Source organism: Morchella sextelata (genome assembly GCF_020137385.1).
Source record: "Morchella sextelata strain SCLS chromosome Unknown scls_26, whole genome shotgun sequence".
NCBI classification, from domain to species: domain Eukaryota; kingdom Fungi; phylum Ascomycota; class Pezizomycetes; order Pezizales; family Morchellaceae; genus Morchella; species Morchella sextelata.
Window position 1 is genome coordinate 268,262 of NW_025408641.1, and position 15,300 is coordinate 283,561.

General features: G+C 46.2%; 5 protein-coding genes across 5 annotated transcripts; 3 read left to right on the forward strand and 2 right to left on the reverse strand.

Annotated features, from left to right (window-relative positions):
* Positions 1–2,131: 2,131 nt before the first annotated feature.
* On the forward strand, positions 2,132–4,098 carry H6S33_008333 (uncharacterized protein; the record flags this gene model as incomplete). The annotated part of the gene is made up of 3 exons (XM_044839964.1): positions 2,132–3,126; positions 3,188–3,314; positions 3,409–4,098. 3 exons carry the CDS (start codon positions 2,132–2,134, stop codon positions 4,096–4,098), a joined length of 1,812 nt encoding a protein of 603 aa, XP_044687878.1.
* A 1,551-nt stretch (positions 4,099–5,649) lies between these two features.
* On the reverse strand, positions 5,650–6,613 carry H6S33_008334 (uncharacterized protein; the record flags this gene model as incomplete). Its single annotated transcript, XM_044839965.1, has 9 exons — positions 5,650–5,684; positions 5,744–5,799; positions 5,864–5,873; positions 5,960–5,981; positions 6,039–6,138; positions 6,212–6,219; positions 6,278–6,293; positions 6,365–6,480; positions 6,548–6,613. 9 exons carry the CDS (start codon positions 6,611–6,613, stop codon positions 5,650–5,652), a joined length of 429 nt encoding a protein of 142 aa, XP_044687879.1.
* A 740-nt stretch (positions 6,614–7,353) lies between these two features.
* On the reverse strand, positions 7,354–8,172 carry H6S33_008335 (uncharacterized protein; the record flags this gene model as incomplete). The annotated part of the gene is made up of 5 exons (XM_044839966.1): positions 7,354–7,408; positions 7,467–7,512; positions 7,733–7,748; positions 7,812–7,832; positions 7,927–8,172. 5 exons carry the CDS (start codon positions 8,170–8,172, stop codon positions 7,354–7,356), a joined length of 384 nt encoding a protein of 127 aa, XP_044687880.1.
* A 1,950-nt stretch (positions 8,173–10,122) lies between these two features.
* H6S33_008336 (uncharacterized protein) lies at positions 10,123–11,976 on the forward strand (the record flags this gene model as incomplete). The annotated part of the gene is made up of 2 exons (XM_044839967.1): positions 10,123–11,846; positions 11,904–11,976. The coding sequence occupies 2 exons, from the start codon at positions 10,123–10,125 to the stop codon at positions 11,974–11,976; spliced, it is 1,797 nt and encodes a 598-aa protein (XP_044687881.1).
* Positions 11,977–13,632: 1,656 nt separating this feature from the next.
* On the forward strand, positions 13,633–15,038 carry H6S33_008337 (uncharacterized protein; the record flags this gene model as incomplete). Its single annotated transcript, XM_044839968.1, has 3 exons — positions 13,633–13,938; positions 14,036–14,288; positions 14,371–15,038. The coding sequence occupies 3 exons, from the start codon at positions 13,633–13,635 to the stop codon at positions 15,036–15,038; spliced, it is 1,227 nt and encodes a 408-aa protein (XP_044687882.1).
* Between the last annotated feature and the right edge of the window lie 262 nt (positions 15,039–15,300).

Here is a 15,300-nt window from a genome sequence, read left to right on the forward strand (position 1 = left end):
GCCTACAACAGAGAGCACGGACGGACACAACCCGAGAGTGGTTAATCCAAACCACAATGTTCATGCGACCCATACATAACACTACCTGAGCAACTTACTTCCTCTTTACAAGTACCTAGGCGTCTATGGATTGTTATATCGTCGAGGAAGGGTCTGCGGAGAGGAACCTCCTTGACCACTAGCGTAAGACCCGAAGGCCTTAACCCTCTGTAGCTATAGGATTCTAGGATGCTTCTTTCCAATATTAGGTTCCGAGGAGCTGATGTCAGCCATCATGGCGTAACCGAGAATGCGTAGTAGATCAATATCCCCAAGTACAAAAACCCATTTCATCACTACTCTACTCTAGAAAGCCATCTGCAAGGTGCATGAAAGAGAGAATGAGGGGTAGATATCGATATTTCCTTTTTATCTTATCGATCAAAGAAATGCGGGACCGGCAATGATAAGAGGAACGTCGAAATCATAAGATCTGTCAGAAGATGACATCATGATATCATGCGCTGTTGAACTTGCCCTGAAATTGTCTCGGTTCGGGGTCGGAGGAAGGGGAACCTTGGATTATTTCCCCAAGCGAGTGATTCTCTGTGATACTGACAAAACACCACCAGAGTGGTAGGGTGGCGCCAGCCAACGCCAATCCTTGCGTGCAACGATCGGGTCTCTCGGGCTGCATGCATGGATGATGGATACCACGGGTTCTCGCGTGGTTGTTTAGCTCTGGTGAAAAAGAATGCATCCTCTTCGAAGGTCTAGAAGAATGTTCTACGAAGGTGGAAGTTTAAGACAACCTGGTACCTAAACACATGAGACACCGCCTGAAGTGAACCTTTCTTCATAACGTCCTGATGGTATAATGTGTAGCTGTAAAATAAAGAGGCGAGTATAGCTGGCTGACTGACTTGAGCTTACTAATTCTTTGCAAAGCTGTAAATCTGTGGCAAAGATCAAAAAAATGTTGACTCAAACACCAAACTCCCGGAACACAAACTATCTTGGTGCACTCATGTTTGCAAAAGCTAAAAGTCTTGGTACTGTGGTACATATTTCACGTATGAAGCAAACAAGAGGCATGTGTTTTGTGCTTGAGGAAGAAAGAGAGCCGGGGAGAAGAGGATGAGGAAAGCGGTGAGAAAGGGGAGTAGGGAAGCTAAATAATGGCATTTCTGACAACTGTATGTAACCCTAAGTCTAGATGTGGATGGGTCGATAAGGGTAGAGATCACACGATCTTTCCACACAGGGTCACCTGGAAATGAAAGAGGAGAAGAAAAAGAGTGGGCGGGAAGGTGGTAGATAGAAGTCTCAAGAGGAGAGAGAAAACGCCAATCTTAACCTGCTTGGTACGTGGCAGCGGTATATGCCTTCGACTTTTTGTTAGCACTGCACTGGTAAATGTGGAGGCTCTCTTTCAGAATAGAAGGGGGAAAAACCAACAGTCAAAGTCAAAGTCGGCGACCGAACTTGATGTTAGGAGGGTATCTAAAGTTCTCTCCCCAGACTCCAGCCCCTTTCTAGCCTTGCGTTCTTTACGCCTCCCAAGACATAAGGCCTGGCCTGTCTCTTGGATAGCGTCTGGTTACGGCAGTGATCTTGATTGGACGATTGTTGCCCCCAAGTACATACCCAGCGTAATACATAATCCCTAGAGTGCACAGATCTGCTGTGGGAAACTCAAACAAAATTCTTTTCTCTGCATCATCACGAAGAACATCGAAACCTCCTCGAGATCCTTTGTTCTCTCCTGTCGCCTTGATCGCCGGATTTATCGGGATATTGCGCATTGTACAAAATACCACAATACAGCATAAGTGCATAGTACTGGCTACGTTCTTGGATGTTCGTCTGATTTCATTTCGGTATATCCAACAGGGACAGAGGAAGGTACACAAATTCTACTTGAAAGCTCGGTCTCTCTATCTTTCGTTCCTCTGATCGCTCATCTCCTGCATTCAGTAACTGCAACAACAACAAAACAGACGTTTCCCTGCAAGTTGAGCAGCAGTAGTAACAACAAGCAACAACTCAACATTAACCCCCCACTACAATACCTCAGCATACCCCTTCCGCAGCTTTACCATTATTCACGGCGCTCGATCAGGTTTACCCTTAGTAGATGCTACCAGCAAACATGTCTACAACAGCATCCTCAACTGTTGTGCCTCCATCTGGCGCTCCCCAGTCCCCAAGAACGGGTCGTCTTCGTGGTCTCTCCTACCTCCGCCACTACGCCCATGGTCATAATCACTCAACGTCGCCCGCTGCTCCCACTGTTACCCCCGCTAATGCTAGCTCAAATTCAACTAGCAACCACAATAATAATACGATGAACAACCATACTCCCACTTCCCCCTCACTTCCCCCATCGCAGCCAATAGCAACGGTTCCACGACAGCGGTCAACCTCGCCTCTCAACAATACAGCTTCAAACGCGTGGCTACCAACTGTGAGCGGTATCAGTGGGCTCTCCCGTGTAGCTTCACAGCCCTCAGCAGAGCTCTCAAACACACCGGGTGTCGTTTCCAACGGCTCCCCTGGTGCCCGTGCCTCAACCGATCCTGAGGCGGTGAGGTCCATCGATGAGACAATCTCTAATCCTCTTGATCCCACACTACCGACTGCTCAAGGGCATCCGAACGCCCCGCTTGTTCGTAGTCCTAGCAATACTGCTCGAGCTAATCAGGTAAACGAACCCGCAGCATCGATCCGTTTTATTCCTCATATCGACAATCGGGCATCCCGTGAATCTCTAATTTTCCCTCCCGTCGAACGCACACTGAGGTTCAAAGATGAACGGATTAGAGTCGGCCGTTATAGTGATAGGGATTCCTCAAATCCATCTGCACCTGTGGGATTTAAGTCAAAGGTCGTTTCTCGGCGACATTGCGAGTTCTGGTGCGATGCGGGTCAGTGGTATGTCAGGGACGTCAAGAGCTCAAGTGGGACGTTCTTAAACCACATCAGACTTTCTGCACCGGGAAATGAAAGTAAAGCTTATCCGCTATATGATGGGGATATTCTACAACTTGGCATCGACTTCAAGGGCGGGGAAGAGCAAATATTTAGATGTGTGAAAATTAGGGTAGAACTGAACAGGGCTTGGCAAAAGTCATTGAATAATTTCAAGTATGAAATCCCTACCCAAGGAAATCGAGAAGGGCATTTTAGCTTACCCGAGACATGATAGTATGTCTGCACATCGACGAATAAGGAACCTTGCAAAAGGCACCTCCGGTGGAGCAGCCAAGGGAAAGGATGGAGATGCAATGTCAACACACACTTCGGAATGCTCCATATGCCTCATGCCTGTGGCTGTAAGTTCCAATTTAATTCTTTTTTTTTTTTGACAATACCTAACCTAGGTTCTGGGCGGAAATGATTTTTACTAATAAAATTGGTTTGTGATAGCCATGTCAATCACTTTTTGTAGCGCCTTGCTCCCATGTCTGGCACTACAAATGTATTCGCCCGCTGGTTGAGAAAGACTACCCCTCATTCTTATGCCCCAACTGCCGGGCAATCGCAGATTTGGATCGTGATATCGAGGAGGACGAACTAGGCGAAGGATGGGAAAATTTCGATGACGTAGACGAAAATGTGATTGAGGAAAGCGGTGCTCCTGTTGCTGCAGAAGAGCAAGCCCTACAGGTATCAGAAGTCGGAAAAGCCCCGGAGCCGGCGCCCGCTCGCGCCCCTACAAACCTAATCATCGAACAATCTCCAGGGGCTATTGTTCCTCCAGAGCCGTTGCAGGCTACAACTTCACCGGTAGAGATTAGGCAGACATCCTCATCCAAGGCGTCGGGATCATGTAGACGACGTAAAGAAAGCGTCCATGATCTAGAAATTCGGCAGCAAAGTGGAATGGTGGGAGATGGAGCGAGCGGAAGTGGAAGTGGAAGTGGAAGTGGAAGCACTAGTAGTATAGAAGGAGGGCACGAAGGACCCATGACACCAATGAACGACGCAGGTCCATTTGTGTTTGACGGAGGGGCATTCGCGAACCTTGCTGAGAGTCCGACCCTAGAGCCCCTAGCAGCAGCGGTAACATTTGTTCCTGAGCAACAACCTAGGCTCAGTGAAGGAGCCGAGAGGTGAGGGTATCGTTTGTTAGTAAAATGCGAATATTTGAGGGGACGACGAGCATCAAGGGACGACGAGCGACAACGATTTGGTTTGGTAACCCATTTCTAGTAAAGTTCTAGTTGAATTTTTTACGCCAAACCTTTACCGCTCGCCATCCCTTCGTGCTTGTCGTCTCCTCAAATACCTCAATAAAAGTTGTCTCTTTGTTTCCGCGGAGGGCTAGTGCGTTTTCTTCTTATTCATACTTTGTTTCTTCCTCTTTTACTCCTTTCTTTGGAATGTTGGTATTTTGTCTTTGGTCTGTAGCATGGCGCAGGAGGGTATTGGTCGTGCAGGGTCAGACTTGCGATGAATTAATGATATATACGGATTATGATGGGTAGTTATCAGTCCTTATGCGTACTCCCGAAGATTTTATCTCTATCGTTTTCTCCTCCTCCTCCTCCTCTTCCTAGCTCCATTGCCATCAATGCATTCCCCTTTCTTTTTTTTCATTCTTCACACGCTTTAAAGCTTTCTCTGTATTAGCTCTGCATTGTATTGCATTTACAGGTGCCATTATTTCCTGCCTTTGTCATTCGGCTTTCAGCGGTCGTTGATCTCTCATTTTTCCTTTCGTTTTCCACGGTGTTTTTCTTCTTTCAATTTTTTTTTCTTTTCATGGAGGATGGAGGCTGGTCGGAGACAATTGATGAGAACTTATATAAGTAGTACATATACTAGATAGATTCACCCGGCCAATATGAGGGATTTGAGGGGATTTGAGGGACCTACTGTAAATTCATAAATCTGAGATTACAGGACGTTGTATGTGTATCTAAGTGTTTATTAATAATATGGTTGAGGAATTCTGCTCTCTTCTTTTTTTGTTTCGATCTGGAGTAGACGTTATTCAGGGCTTCAGATATTTGATAGAGAAGATGAAGATAATATATAGCGAGGCACAGGCATCAAATGTAGAAACCATTTTATGATGTGTATGTTGTTTATAAAGCGGTCCTAGGCAGGCCAGGCCGGGTTTCGGGCTGTAAGCCCTTATCGAGGGAGTCCCTATAATTAGGTTGAATTAGTCTAAGGGCCCGTTTAGCAGTTTAAGGCCTTCTGTGCCGTGTGAGCCGGCCCTGGATGAGGACTTACATGTATTTTGGGCTACCGCTGCTCATCCTGGCGTGATATAGAAGTGCGTTCGATTGATATTCATTTATGCAGAAGCGTATTATAAATATAGCTTGGGTAGTTACATTATAATCAAATATGATAAAATAAGTAGTGATCTATAATTTTAAGGCGGTCGTGGAAAGCTGGACACATGTACATACGACGAGGCAAACAACGAGAATGAGGTTGAGATGCTTAGTGTGAGCATAGGACTGGGATCAGAGTTAACACGATACAATATGCGGTGGATATTGCGATTCTTATCTCCCTTGGAAGGAAAAAAAAAACTCTCCACAACCACAAGCGAGTATCTTATAATATGTTCTGAGACTTGTGTATCCCTTAAGCTGTCGCGAAAATGCAAATTTGGTGTGGCCTTACTAACAGATCTCGTTATCTCTCTTATCAAATAATAGATCTCTCATCCAAATCTAATTCCTCTGTTATAGGGGGGTCAGCATCGACAGCTTAAGGGATACGTGTGTGCCTTAGTATGTACCTACTACTAGCCCAGCGTGAGTGAGAAGCCTTTTCAAAAGAACACGAGGAAGAAAGCTTTATATACGACCAGTATTAATTGGGATCTTCCAATAATACCACAGTTCAGGGACGTACATACTGAGTGAGATCTTATAGGACTGAGGAGTTGATTTCAACTCCGTATATCAAATACCCCTGCTTTAGGTCCGGATCGACGTTTCATATTTGTGCGCACATGTGCGGGTATTTGCCCTCTCCTGCATGATAATTGTTGGCCAAGTGCACTTGTTGACAGCACTGGCTGGTAACGCTACATTCTCTAAAGTGCAAGTGCACCTTTGTGTCACGGGTATGGGTGGCTGCTTGGAAACACAATTCAATTGTGTTTCGGGGTACTCGGCTTTATTGCTGGGGCTTGGGTAAAATTTCTCCATCAGAAAATCTCGCATTTGTATGCGTACAAGGTTTAATTTATGGATCGAGTCACCTCAGTAGCTGCCGAAACAGTAGAGTAAGGAGTATGCATATACCGTTATACTTCCAATGATAATACCGGAGTACTTATGTTACTTGTAGATGTTAAACATGATCGAAGGCATGTCTTATACTTGGGGGGGGGGGGGGGGGGGTAGTTGCATACATGTATGTAGGTATATACATGTACCTACACGTGCCTCCATCAAGATTGACATTATTCTCGCTATGTGCCTTGGCGTAATGGATGTTGATGCGGGGCACATGTTGTATATAATGTTCCTAGGTATTTGAGATGACCGCCATTATTTCGGGATTTAGAAGAGGATTTGTTTCTGATGTTGGATACCTGGAGTATGAGGTTATTGAAATTGGAGTTCGCAGACTGTCCTGGTGATATGTTGGGACAGGGCATATGTACGAGTGGATATTCCGGGTTCTAGTGATGAGGCATCGGTGGTGGATGATGTAATCACAGATGTATGAGATGATTGAGAAGAATTTGGAGAGAGATGGTAGAGCTGGGGAATCAGCGTGGCGGTTTGTGGATTTGTGCGGTTGGACCATGCGAGTGATGAACGATGACCCAACCCAATTTTGGGAATAACCCAGCTTCGCATCTCGTACATCGTGCCATGTGAAATATCACAGCGATAGGCCGGGCAGCTTATGATTGCTCCTTACCTGATACCGCATGTGTAGGGCTGAACGACCGGCTTTACGCACGGAAGTCAAGTTGATCTAGACTTGTAGAAATACCCCAGAGTAGATGCCGGGATTGATGAGTAGGTTTACTTTTGACGGGATATCTGATACGGTAATTTTTTCCAGTAAAGTTCACCGCGCCGGTGGAATAATTTGAGTTTCCTTGCATTCCTGAGCTGCATTCATATCCCGATGTCTCCCGCGCTATGGTCACGAGCTAGTTTTGCGAGATATGTAGTCATTTCTCTTGGGTCCATCTAGCTGGCCGGGGCGTGAAAGGGAAGGGCATCTGATAATTCTCCTGACTTTATCCGTTCCAATGTTATTGAGGAGAGAGTGATTTCATACGAGAGTTTGCGCAGATAAAAGCGGTATCTGGAGTTGATATTTTCGGAAGGGCCGGGAAGAAATATTATTCGAAGCTGGTTAGGCCCAGTATCATTCCTTGGATTAGAACTGGTGAACCATTCGGAGTCTGAGCATCGAAATGTTCGAGATAGTAGGCCTATAGAAATGGATATATATTCGGTAGAAAGAGTTGTTTTTGTGGATGAAATGTTTACCAATAGCTATGGCGATCGATTGTAAATCGATCTATAATGCACACCACTATACGTATAAGTATGGGTAAACTTATCCATACCGTAGTAAAAGTGGAATAAATTAAAACACCCCCCAAAGTTGACCCTTCCCCCAGTGGAAGGCGGCTGGGGCTGTTGCGTTGGCGGTGCGTGCAGCTGTGGTGGCCTTTAAAGCCACTTCGTCACTCCGCAGCGCTGTCGAAGAGCAATTGGGGAGAGGAGGGGGGGGGGGGGGGGGGAATGCTTACTGCCAGTTACTGGAACCTACCGATTGGTAATTGGGAATAATCAGTATCTAGTTATCTGGCTCAGACACTTGCCCCCTACCTCTGGGTACTCTACAGTCCTCTAGAGTACTCTAGGCAGGTACGCTACTCTAAAGTACATGGGCATTTGGTTTTCTGGTCTTGAATTTGCTGGCATGCACCATACGTGTAGGTACATCTGTGTCTCTCTTCCAGAAGTCGTTCGGGGAAGGAAGTGGTTGTGCTTGTGGTTGTGCTTGTGGTGGTGGTACAGGTGGTGTGGAGTGGAGTTCTCTGCGACCAGAGCTAGCTGCACGACATTCGCGCCGATCCCATCCCTGGTCTAGTCCCACACACACACCACTCTGTGTTCCCACCAGCCGATAACAGCGACGTTTATTATTATCACTTGACAGGCTTGGGGTCTCTCTGTATCCAAACATTTGTAGCTTGCCAAATACTTCTTCACCGCGCCCTCTCTTTCACCGAACGAACGAACACGCACTGCAGACAGAAAAAAACGCTGTCCACTAGAAAACGGCCCTTGGAATTGGAGGGTAGAGGAAAGAAAACGAATATGGAAAGATTCGCCGTATTCGTTTTCCTGCTTTTATCTCCATGCCATTACATGTTCTTTGGGCAGCTTTCTTTTTCTGCCGTGGTATCCTGGCTAACGAATGGCTTTCTCAAAAGTGCTGTTTACGCCTTGGTAGGAGATCCCAGAGAAGGAAGTGGAAGGATTGACGGAAGAGGAAGAAGACATGTCAGTTCGGTGACTCCGCCGACTATAGGATCTGAAAGGTTGAAAGAAAAAAAAATGTTAGTTTTCTCGGGAACACTGTGCACGAGAATCGATCGATGAGGGACGCCGGTGTAGGGAGAGAAAAAATAATTAATTCCTAGAGATGTAGTCTTTGTCTAGAGATGAGCGAGCAGAGTCGACTCAACATGCTGCATCAACTCGGACGTTCTGTGTAGGGTGTGTGTGGTGTCGTTCTCCAGTTTACCCTTAGCGACGGAGCGCGTGGTCAGGGCAGTAGACAAATCAGATAGTCGAATATTGATTAATTAGGCAGAGGGTAACCCGTTTTGCGATCTACGGCTCGTTGACGAAAACATGGCCGTGGATCATTGGGTGTATCCTGAAGAAGCCTTCCTATTTGCAACGACTGGCGCTTCAACCCGACTCTGCTTACGGTTGACCGATCCGATCCGAGCTTTCGATTGAGCTTCGGGATTATTGAGCTTTTCCTCAAGGGTATTCCGAGTTCCAAAAGTGAGGACAGACTAGGACCCTTCAAGTGCAACTTATCTTTGGAGTGAGCTCAGGGCGAACTTCGACGTTGTCGTTGTCGTTGTCTTGTCTTGGTACTACTCTTGAAGGCGCCGGTTCGCCTTGCTTGTTCGTAACTGCTACAGCTCTACTTGGGAGGTTGTAGCTGCAATTCCTTTACTTTTTTCTCGATAAGGTGTGGGGATGGTTCCTACAACGGGGAATTAGACGAGACGAACATCCTGGACTATGATTACCCTATATAAGGAGGATTTCCGCCAAAAATCTGGGGGTAGCGGCATGACTGCATGGCCATTGGCTGGGATGCGTGTAGAAGCATATGCAGCCAACCAACAGTTAACTGGATTTCTAGCAAGAGCAAGAATTCTTATGCCGCATTTAAATCAGAATCTTTTTTATGAGCTCGAGCGGAATTCTTGGAAGTGTATTAACTTTTTGGTAGTGTCTAGGATCTGAATTGAGGCAGCAACTATGCCTATCCTGTGGAGAAGTGCTTCGCCCGCCTCATGCCATAGACTTGATGCCCCTCCAGATCATCTGCCTATCACTCAAACTGGCACCAAAAGTGACGAGGCTGAGAAATAATCCGTTCAATGAGTTGCACTTATCAAGTTTTGTGAAACGGTTTTTGGTTGTCTGATCCTATCGGTTTTAGTACCCAGCATGCAGGACCCTATGATAGGTACCAGCGATTTAGTTCTGCAGCTGGGTGGGTGTGATGCAAGACGACAGGATTGTACTTATAAAGATTGTGCTGGCCTCTGTCCGCCCCGTTGCAGTTCGCCTTTCGTTGAATTCCTACAGCCTCACGTTTTTTCGGGGCCGGTGCACGAGAGAGTTTGACAGAGATACCTAGCTGACTTCATCTTGATATCTCTGGGCCTTTACCTGCGACACCCCGCCTACATACATACCTCATCGTCATCTAATCTGCAATCAATCAGACTTGGTTCCTGACTTACAGTGATCGATCTTGTCTTGACTTTTCTCCGGATTTCAAGACCTGTTGATGATCAGACGATCAACCTTTGCCCCTAAAATCCTTCCACTACATCATAAAACTCTTCTACAAGCTTTATAGAGCTGCTATTATTGAACAATGTCTATCCCTCGCCCCCCTACAACTACAGCTCCACTGGGGCGATACTCCACCTCAAGTAACAGGCCCACCTTCGAAGATCTAAATCCCCGCCATTCCTTCCAAGCTACCCCTCCATTTGAGTCTGATATGGACTACCGCCGCTCCAGTTTCGGTTTAGGTTCTCGTCCCCACAGCTACCACCCCCAGATTCACCAAGAGTTCCCACGGCACCCGGTAATTGTCCACGGTGCTCCGCCACCGATCACTCGTTATGTTTGCTTTCAGAAAAGACCCAGTGGTCGCCCGTGGAAAAATGAATGGGAGACTTGCGATCATATAACTATGAGCATTTCCCCAGAAGAAACAGAAAAACAGATCAGGAAGCATGATGAACCCGGGAGGGATATTGGCACTTGTATATCTAAGCTTGGGAAATACCAACTCAGGCATCTGAGAAAACAGGAGGACAAACTGAACAAGAGTGAGAAGGATATTAAGAACTTCAAGTGGGTTGTTTCCGCCGTAGGGAAGGAGAAGAAACAGAGTGGCGGAGCATCACAGACGTTCTGGGCAATATATTCTAGGCAGTCGAGATTCCGTCCTACTACCGCTCCTGCGCCGGGGAGACCCCCATTGCCAGGAAGGTCGCAGACATATACACATCACTCTACCGCTCCTATCCGCCGCGAAGAACAGCCTTATGATGGTCCCATCGTCGTTCAATCTGTTGAGATCCCCGCACCTCCACGTCCAAGTAGCTTTATTGGAGGCCGCCCGGCAAGCTTCTCAGGCGGACGGCCAGCAACATCAGGTGGCTACTATGGGGGCGATTTCATGTCCCCTACCGGCCCTCCGCAAGTACAAGATGTCAACCCGGTCCGCCAAGGGTTTCCAATGTTCTCCACCCCCGGCCCACAGCTACGAGAGGTTGATGGAAGGTCATCATTCACACATGCCCAGTTGCTTAGCCAAGCTGCAGATGCGTTTCCGAGGGCGGCCACGAGGATGCCGTTGGGAGTTGAGGCACAAGGTTTTGGATATCAACAGCCTCATAGTGCGGAGCCGAGGACTTCGATGCCCTCTATCACTAGGACTCAAAGTACGAGAGTTGAGCAGTCCTTCCAGGCCGAACAGCCATCGAAACGCTCACCACGCCACAGTGAAGCTAGACAAAGCCGGCGGACACAGCAGACTCCACCACAGGAACGCCATAGAAGAAGTAGTAGCATGGCAGCGCCCAGGGTCCGCCAGACGGAGAACTATCAGGACCACGCACCGCCGCCCGCAGAAAACCGGAAGAGCATGAACCGTCGATCCACAGCAGTTGAGCTACCGGAGGTTTATCCAGAGGATAAAATGAACCGCACCGACCGTTGGGTTGAGTCTAGTATCAGCGGTAGCAGCGGGCTAGGAACATCGACTGTTGGCAGCGGTGACGGCGGAAGCGTGGTCGGTGACTATGTACTCAACCCTCCGCCAATGGGGAAAAGAAGAAATAGTGTATCTACCTATGCGGGGAAGGACTACTATCAAAACACTAGCGGCAACAGACGGAGCATGGCAGGAGATTATTATGTAGATGCCAAGCCGGCGCTTGAGATGCAGATGCAGTATGAAACCACTCCGCAACACCAAAGGGGAAGGCTAGAACCAAAATATGTGGGGTATCATGGTGTAGGGGCGAAGAGGAGTGCCAGCCGCAGAAGAAGCCGGTATGGGGGCGCAGAAGACGGGGACTATGAGTATGAGAGCGCAGATGAGTCGATGCAGGAACAAATGAGGAATCTGAGAGTGAATAGTAGCACAAGCAGGAGGGGGCCTTCGAGACCACAGTACAGGAGATACAGGGGCTTGGTTGAGTATGGGAGGTAGAGCAGGGATACCTCGATTTGGGGGGGGGGTTGCTCTTTATTTATCGTCTCCTAATAGTCATATCCATATGGGGAGGTTCGTTTTTGATTCCTGTATTTAGTTTTTATTATTATTATCATGTATAGTTAAGTATGGAGACGTAATGCGTATAGCAGTATCATAGGGGGCGATCTTTTTCGTTTGTTTCTGGTATATTGGCCATGGTATAGCCATTTATTTATTTCACTTTATTTCCTTTGTTTATTCTGGGGGTTAATTGTTTCATCTTATGTCCTATTTGCTGGAGCCTTACGCTTTTTTTTTTTTTAGTTTAGTTCTATGAGGGGTTGATTTCTTCAGTAAACAACTTGTAATTATTCGAATCCAGCGCGTTTTGGTTATATGTACTTCTTGCAGACATACCTACATGTAAATCAACCATTTTTCAACCCTTTTTTTCAAAATACCAATTTCCAGGAGATTAACTTAGCGCCTTGTATACATGCAATCCTGAACTTCCTGCCAAGACCTCGAATTCGTCTGCGCTGGCTTGACCAATTTCACAAAACTCGCCCATTTTGACTCCTTCATGGATTTATGCATAGGCATGAGGTTTTGAATTGCAGCTACCCATAATTGAATCGATCTATCACTGCAATATCGATGATTTATGCATGTCACCGCGCTAACTAGACCTCTTTCCCAAACTACATGTACCGGGTGTTGAGGGTAAATACGAAGAATCTGATAAGAGAATCTTGCTGTGAAATAGGTGTCAGATTCTCGGTATTTATGGTTAACCCCCGGTACATGTAGTCTGTTAATGAAAGTGGTACATGTATTTACATGTATCTAGGCGCGAATCAATGAGAGCGCCCAAATCTGCTTACACTGCTCTGTATTAGTAAATTTATTCTGCCTTGATTGGTTGTGGGGTATTACATGCAATTGTAGCATCAGGCTTAAGGAGTTAGTTTGAATTGGGGCTAGCTACAGAAATTCGTTCATACATCCTCATCATTCAACCTGTGCGGTGCGCACATCTATTATTTACTACATGTATTCTTTTGTGAACTCTCTAACGGGTTGTTTCGTCCCACCCACCTCAACAAGTACCGTGAGGCAATCTAGCCACATCAAAGTTCTCTAGACTCGTAATATTTAAGCACAAGTTTAAGTAGGCGAGGCCGCTAGCTACCCTGTAAATTCTAGCCCGAAGGATGCAAGCTGCCGCCCTCTAGTGCTATGATCCTCGTTCTTATCGATAGAGAGAGTAAACACACAAGTTGAAGGCTTTCCCGTGAATGAATGACAACCAGCTACACGGCAAACTATTCGTACATCACCTCTGTTCTTCCCCCATCACAGCTGCTCGTTCGTTCTTCATCGTTGTTTCATTTCCCACTGCGGTTTGGAACTCTAAAGAAGCGTACCTTGGTGTTTAAAGACCAATAGCTAAAGTCACGTGCTCTCAATTCCTAGTACCCCGGAATTCCTCCTCCATCTCCCCACCTCTCTCCCCTCCTCTCCCTCCTCCTCTCTCTCCTAATCTTTCTCCTCGCAGTCTCCATTCTCATTTACATAAACACACAAATTTCAGATCTCTCGATAAACACTTTCACAACATTAAACCAAACTACTTTTACATACGCACAAATATCTTTATATAAAATCACCATGCCGGTGAAACGTAAAGCTTCTGCTGCCAGAATTACTCCTGTGGATCCATCAGAAGAATTCTCGACTCCAGTGACAAAACGGCAGCGCACAACTGGGGCCGAGGCGACACGCAGATCCAGAAGATTGAGGGCTCGAATCCTTCCACCGGGTACGAACCTTAATATTAATCTTCTTCCAACGGAGATATTGGTCTGTATATTTAAGGAATATCTCCAAGGGATATCTGACGATTCGAATTCTTCCTTTGGGTCACCACTTGAGTCGGTGTGTGTTCTGGGTCACGTCTGCCAAAAATGGAGGAACGTAATTATTAATTGCCCACCACAAATGGTATTTTAATTTTAGCTTTCCTTCTTCTGTTCTTGTTCATATAAAATTTAGACTAACGCCTGTGGTATAGTTTCTTACTTCAGTCTTTGATGACCGGAGAAGTACAAATGACAACCAGGGTGTTTCGCCCGGACCCCAGACGACGAGTCCAGCAACTGTAGCTAAGATTGCAACTGAGTACAAGATAAAGATGCTGGTTATATCAGTGTTTACCGGAGACTCGAAGGATATATTCAAGCTCGACTCAAAGCTTCGCTCCAAGAATCGCAGGGAGTTGGCGATCCGCAATCTCTGTCTCATGGGTATCAACCATCATTCAGCAGGTAAATAATCTACACAAAATCAATAACGTATAACATATAATAGCAGACCGACTAACATGATTATATATTGGTGCAATTGTAGAATTTATCTTAACAAGTAAATTCAATGGACTACAATCTATCACGATTATGCACACCGAAACCAATCGCATTTGTCAGATTCTGTCAATAATGAAGACGCCCATTATCTGCAAAAAGCTTATAATTCATGGGTCATGTATATCTACATCAGATATGAAGACTATTAGATATAGAATTTATACTCGGGATATCAGCATCAACGCCAAGTCAGCCATGGGAGACCTACCGAGTCGACACAGGATCTCACGTCAAATTTGTTGTCCTGTGAACTTCGAGCACCGCAAATTTAAGTCATTTCCGCCTCCACTCGAGAAGTTAACTGTGTCGGACGCCAGCGCGTTTGCGATCATCGAGCTTGGCCTAGATATTCACGATCTCCGCGAGCTGAGCGTAGGGATAGTAGCATTCAACGGCAACGAGAGGCGCTGGCATGGTACCCAAGAAACGAGGTTTTGGAGTGGCTTGCTCCGAGCGGGGGAGAAACTGGAGAAAATAACTATCAGTGGGTTGACTTGCGTGGAGGATATCACAGATCTTCCTGAAGCGCTGGAAGAGATGAACCCGGAGTGTGAAATCACATTTAGCGGGAGCATTCCAGGCAACGTGATCAGAGAGTTGAAGAAGAAAATTCAGATGATGGAACTCGTAAGGGTGAATTATGGGGAGTAAGTTCCTAAGCCACATTTTTTTGTGCCAAAGCTACAACTCACCTGGTTCTTCTTTCATACTTTTCCTTATCTTACCATTAATTCCTATTTCTTATTTTCTGCCACTTGTTAGAACTTTGTTAGCAATTAGTTCTTTTTTCTTAATATTACCATATCTTTCTTACTTTTTCTTATAACATTATCGGAGGGCTAGGCTGTATTCATATCTGTGGCGGTGGGTTTAAGGTAATTACATGTAATTAACCCTATATATGAAATTTCCC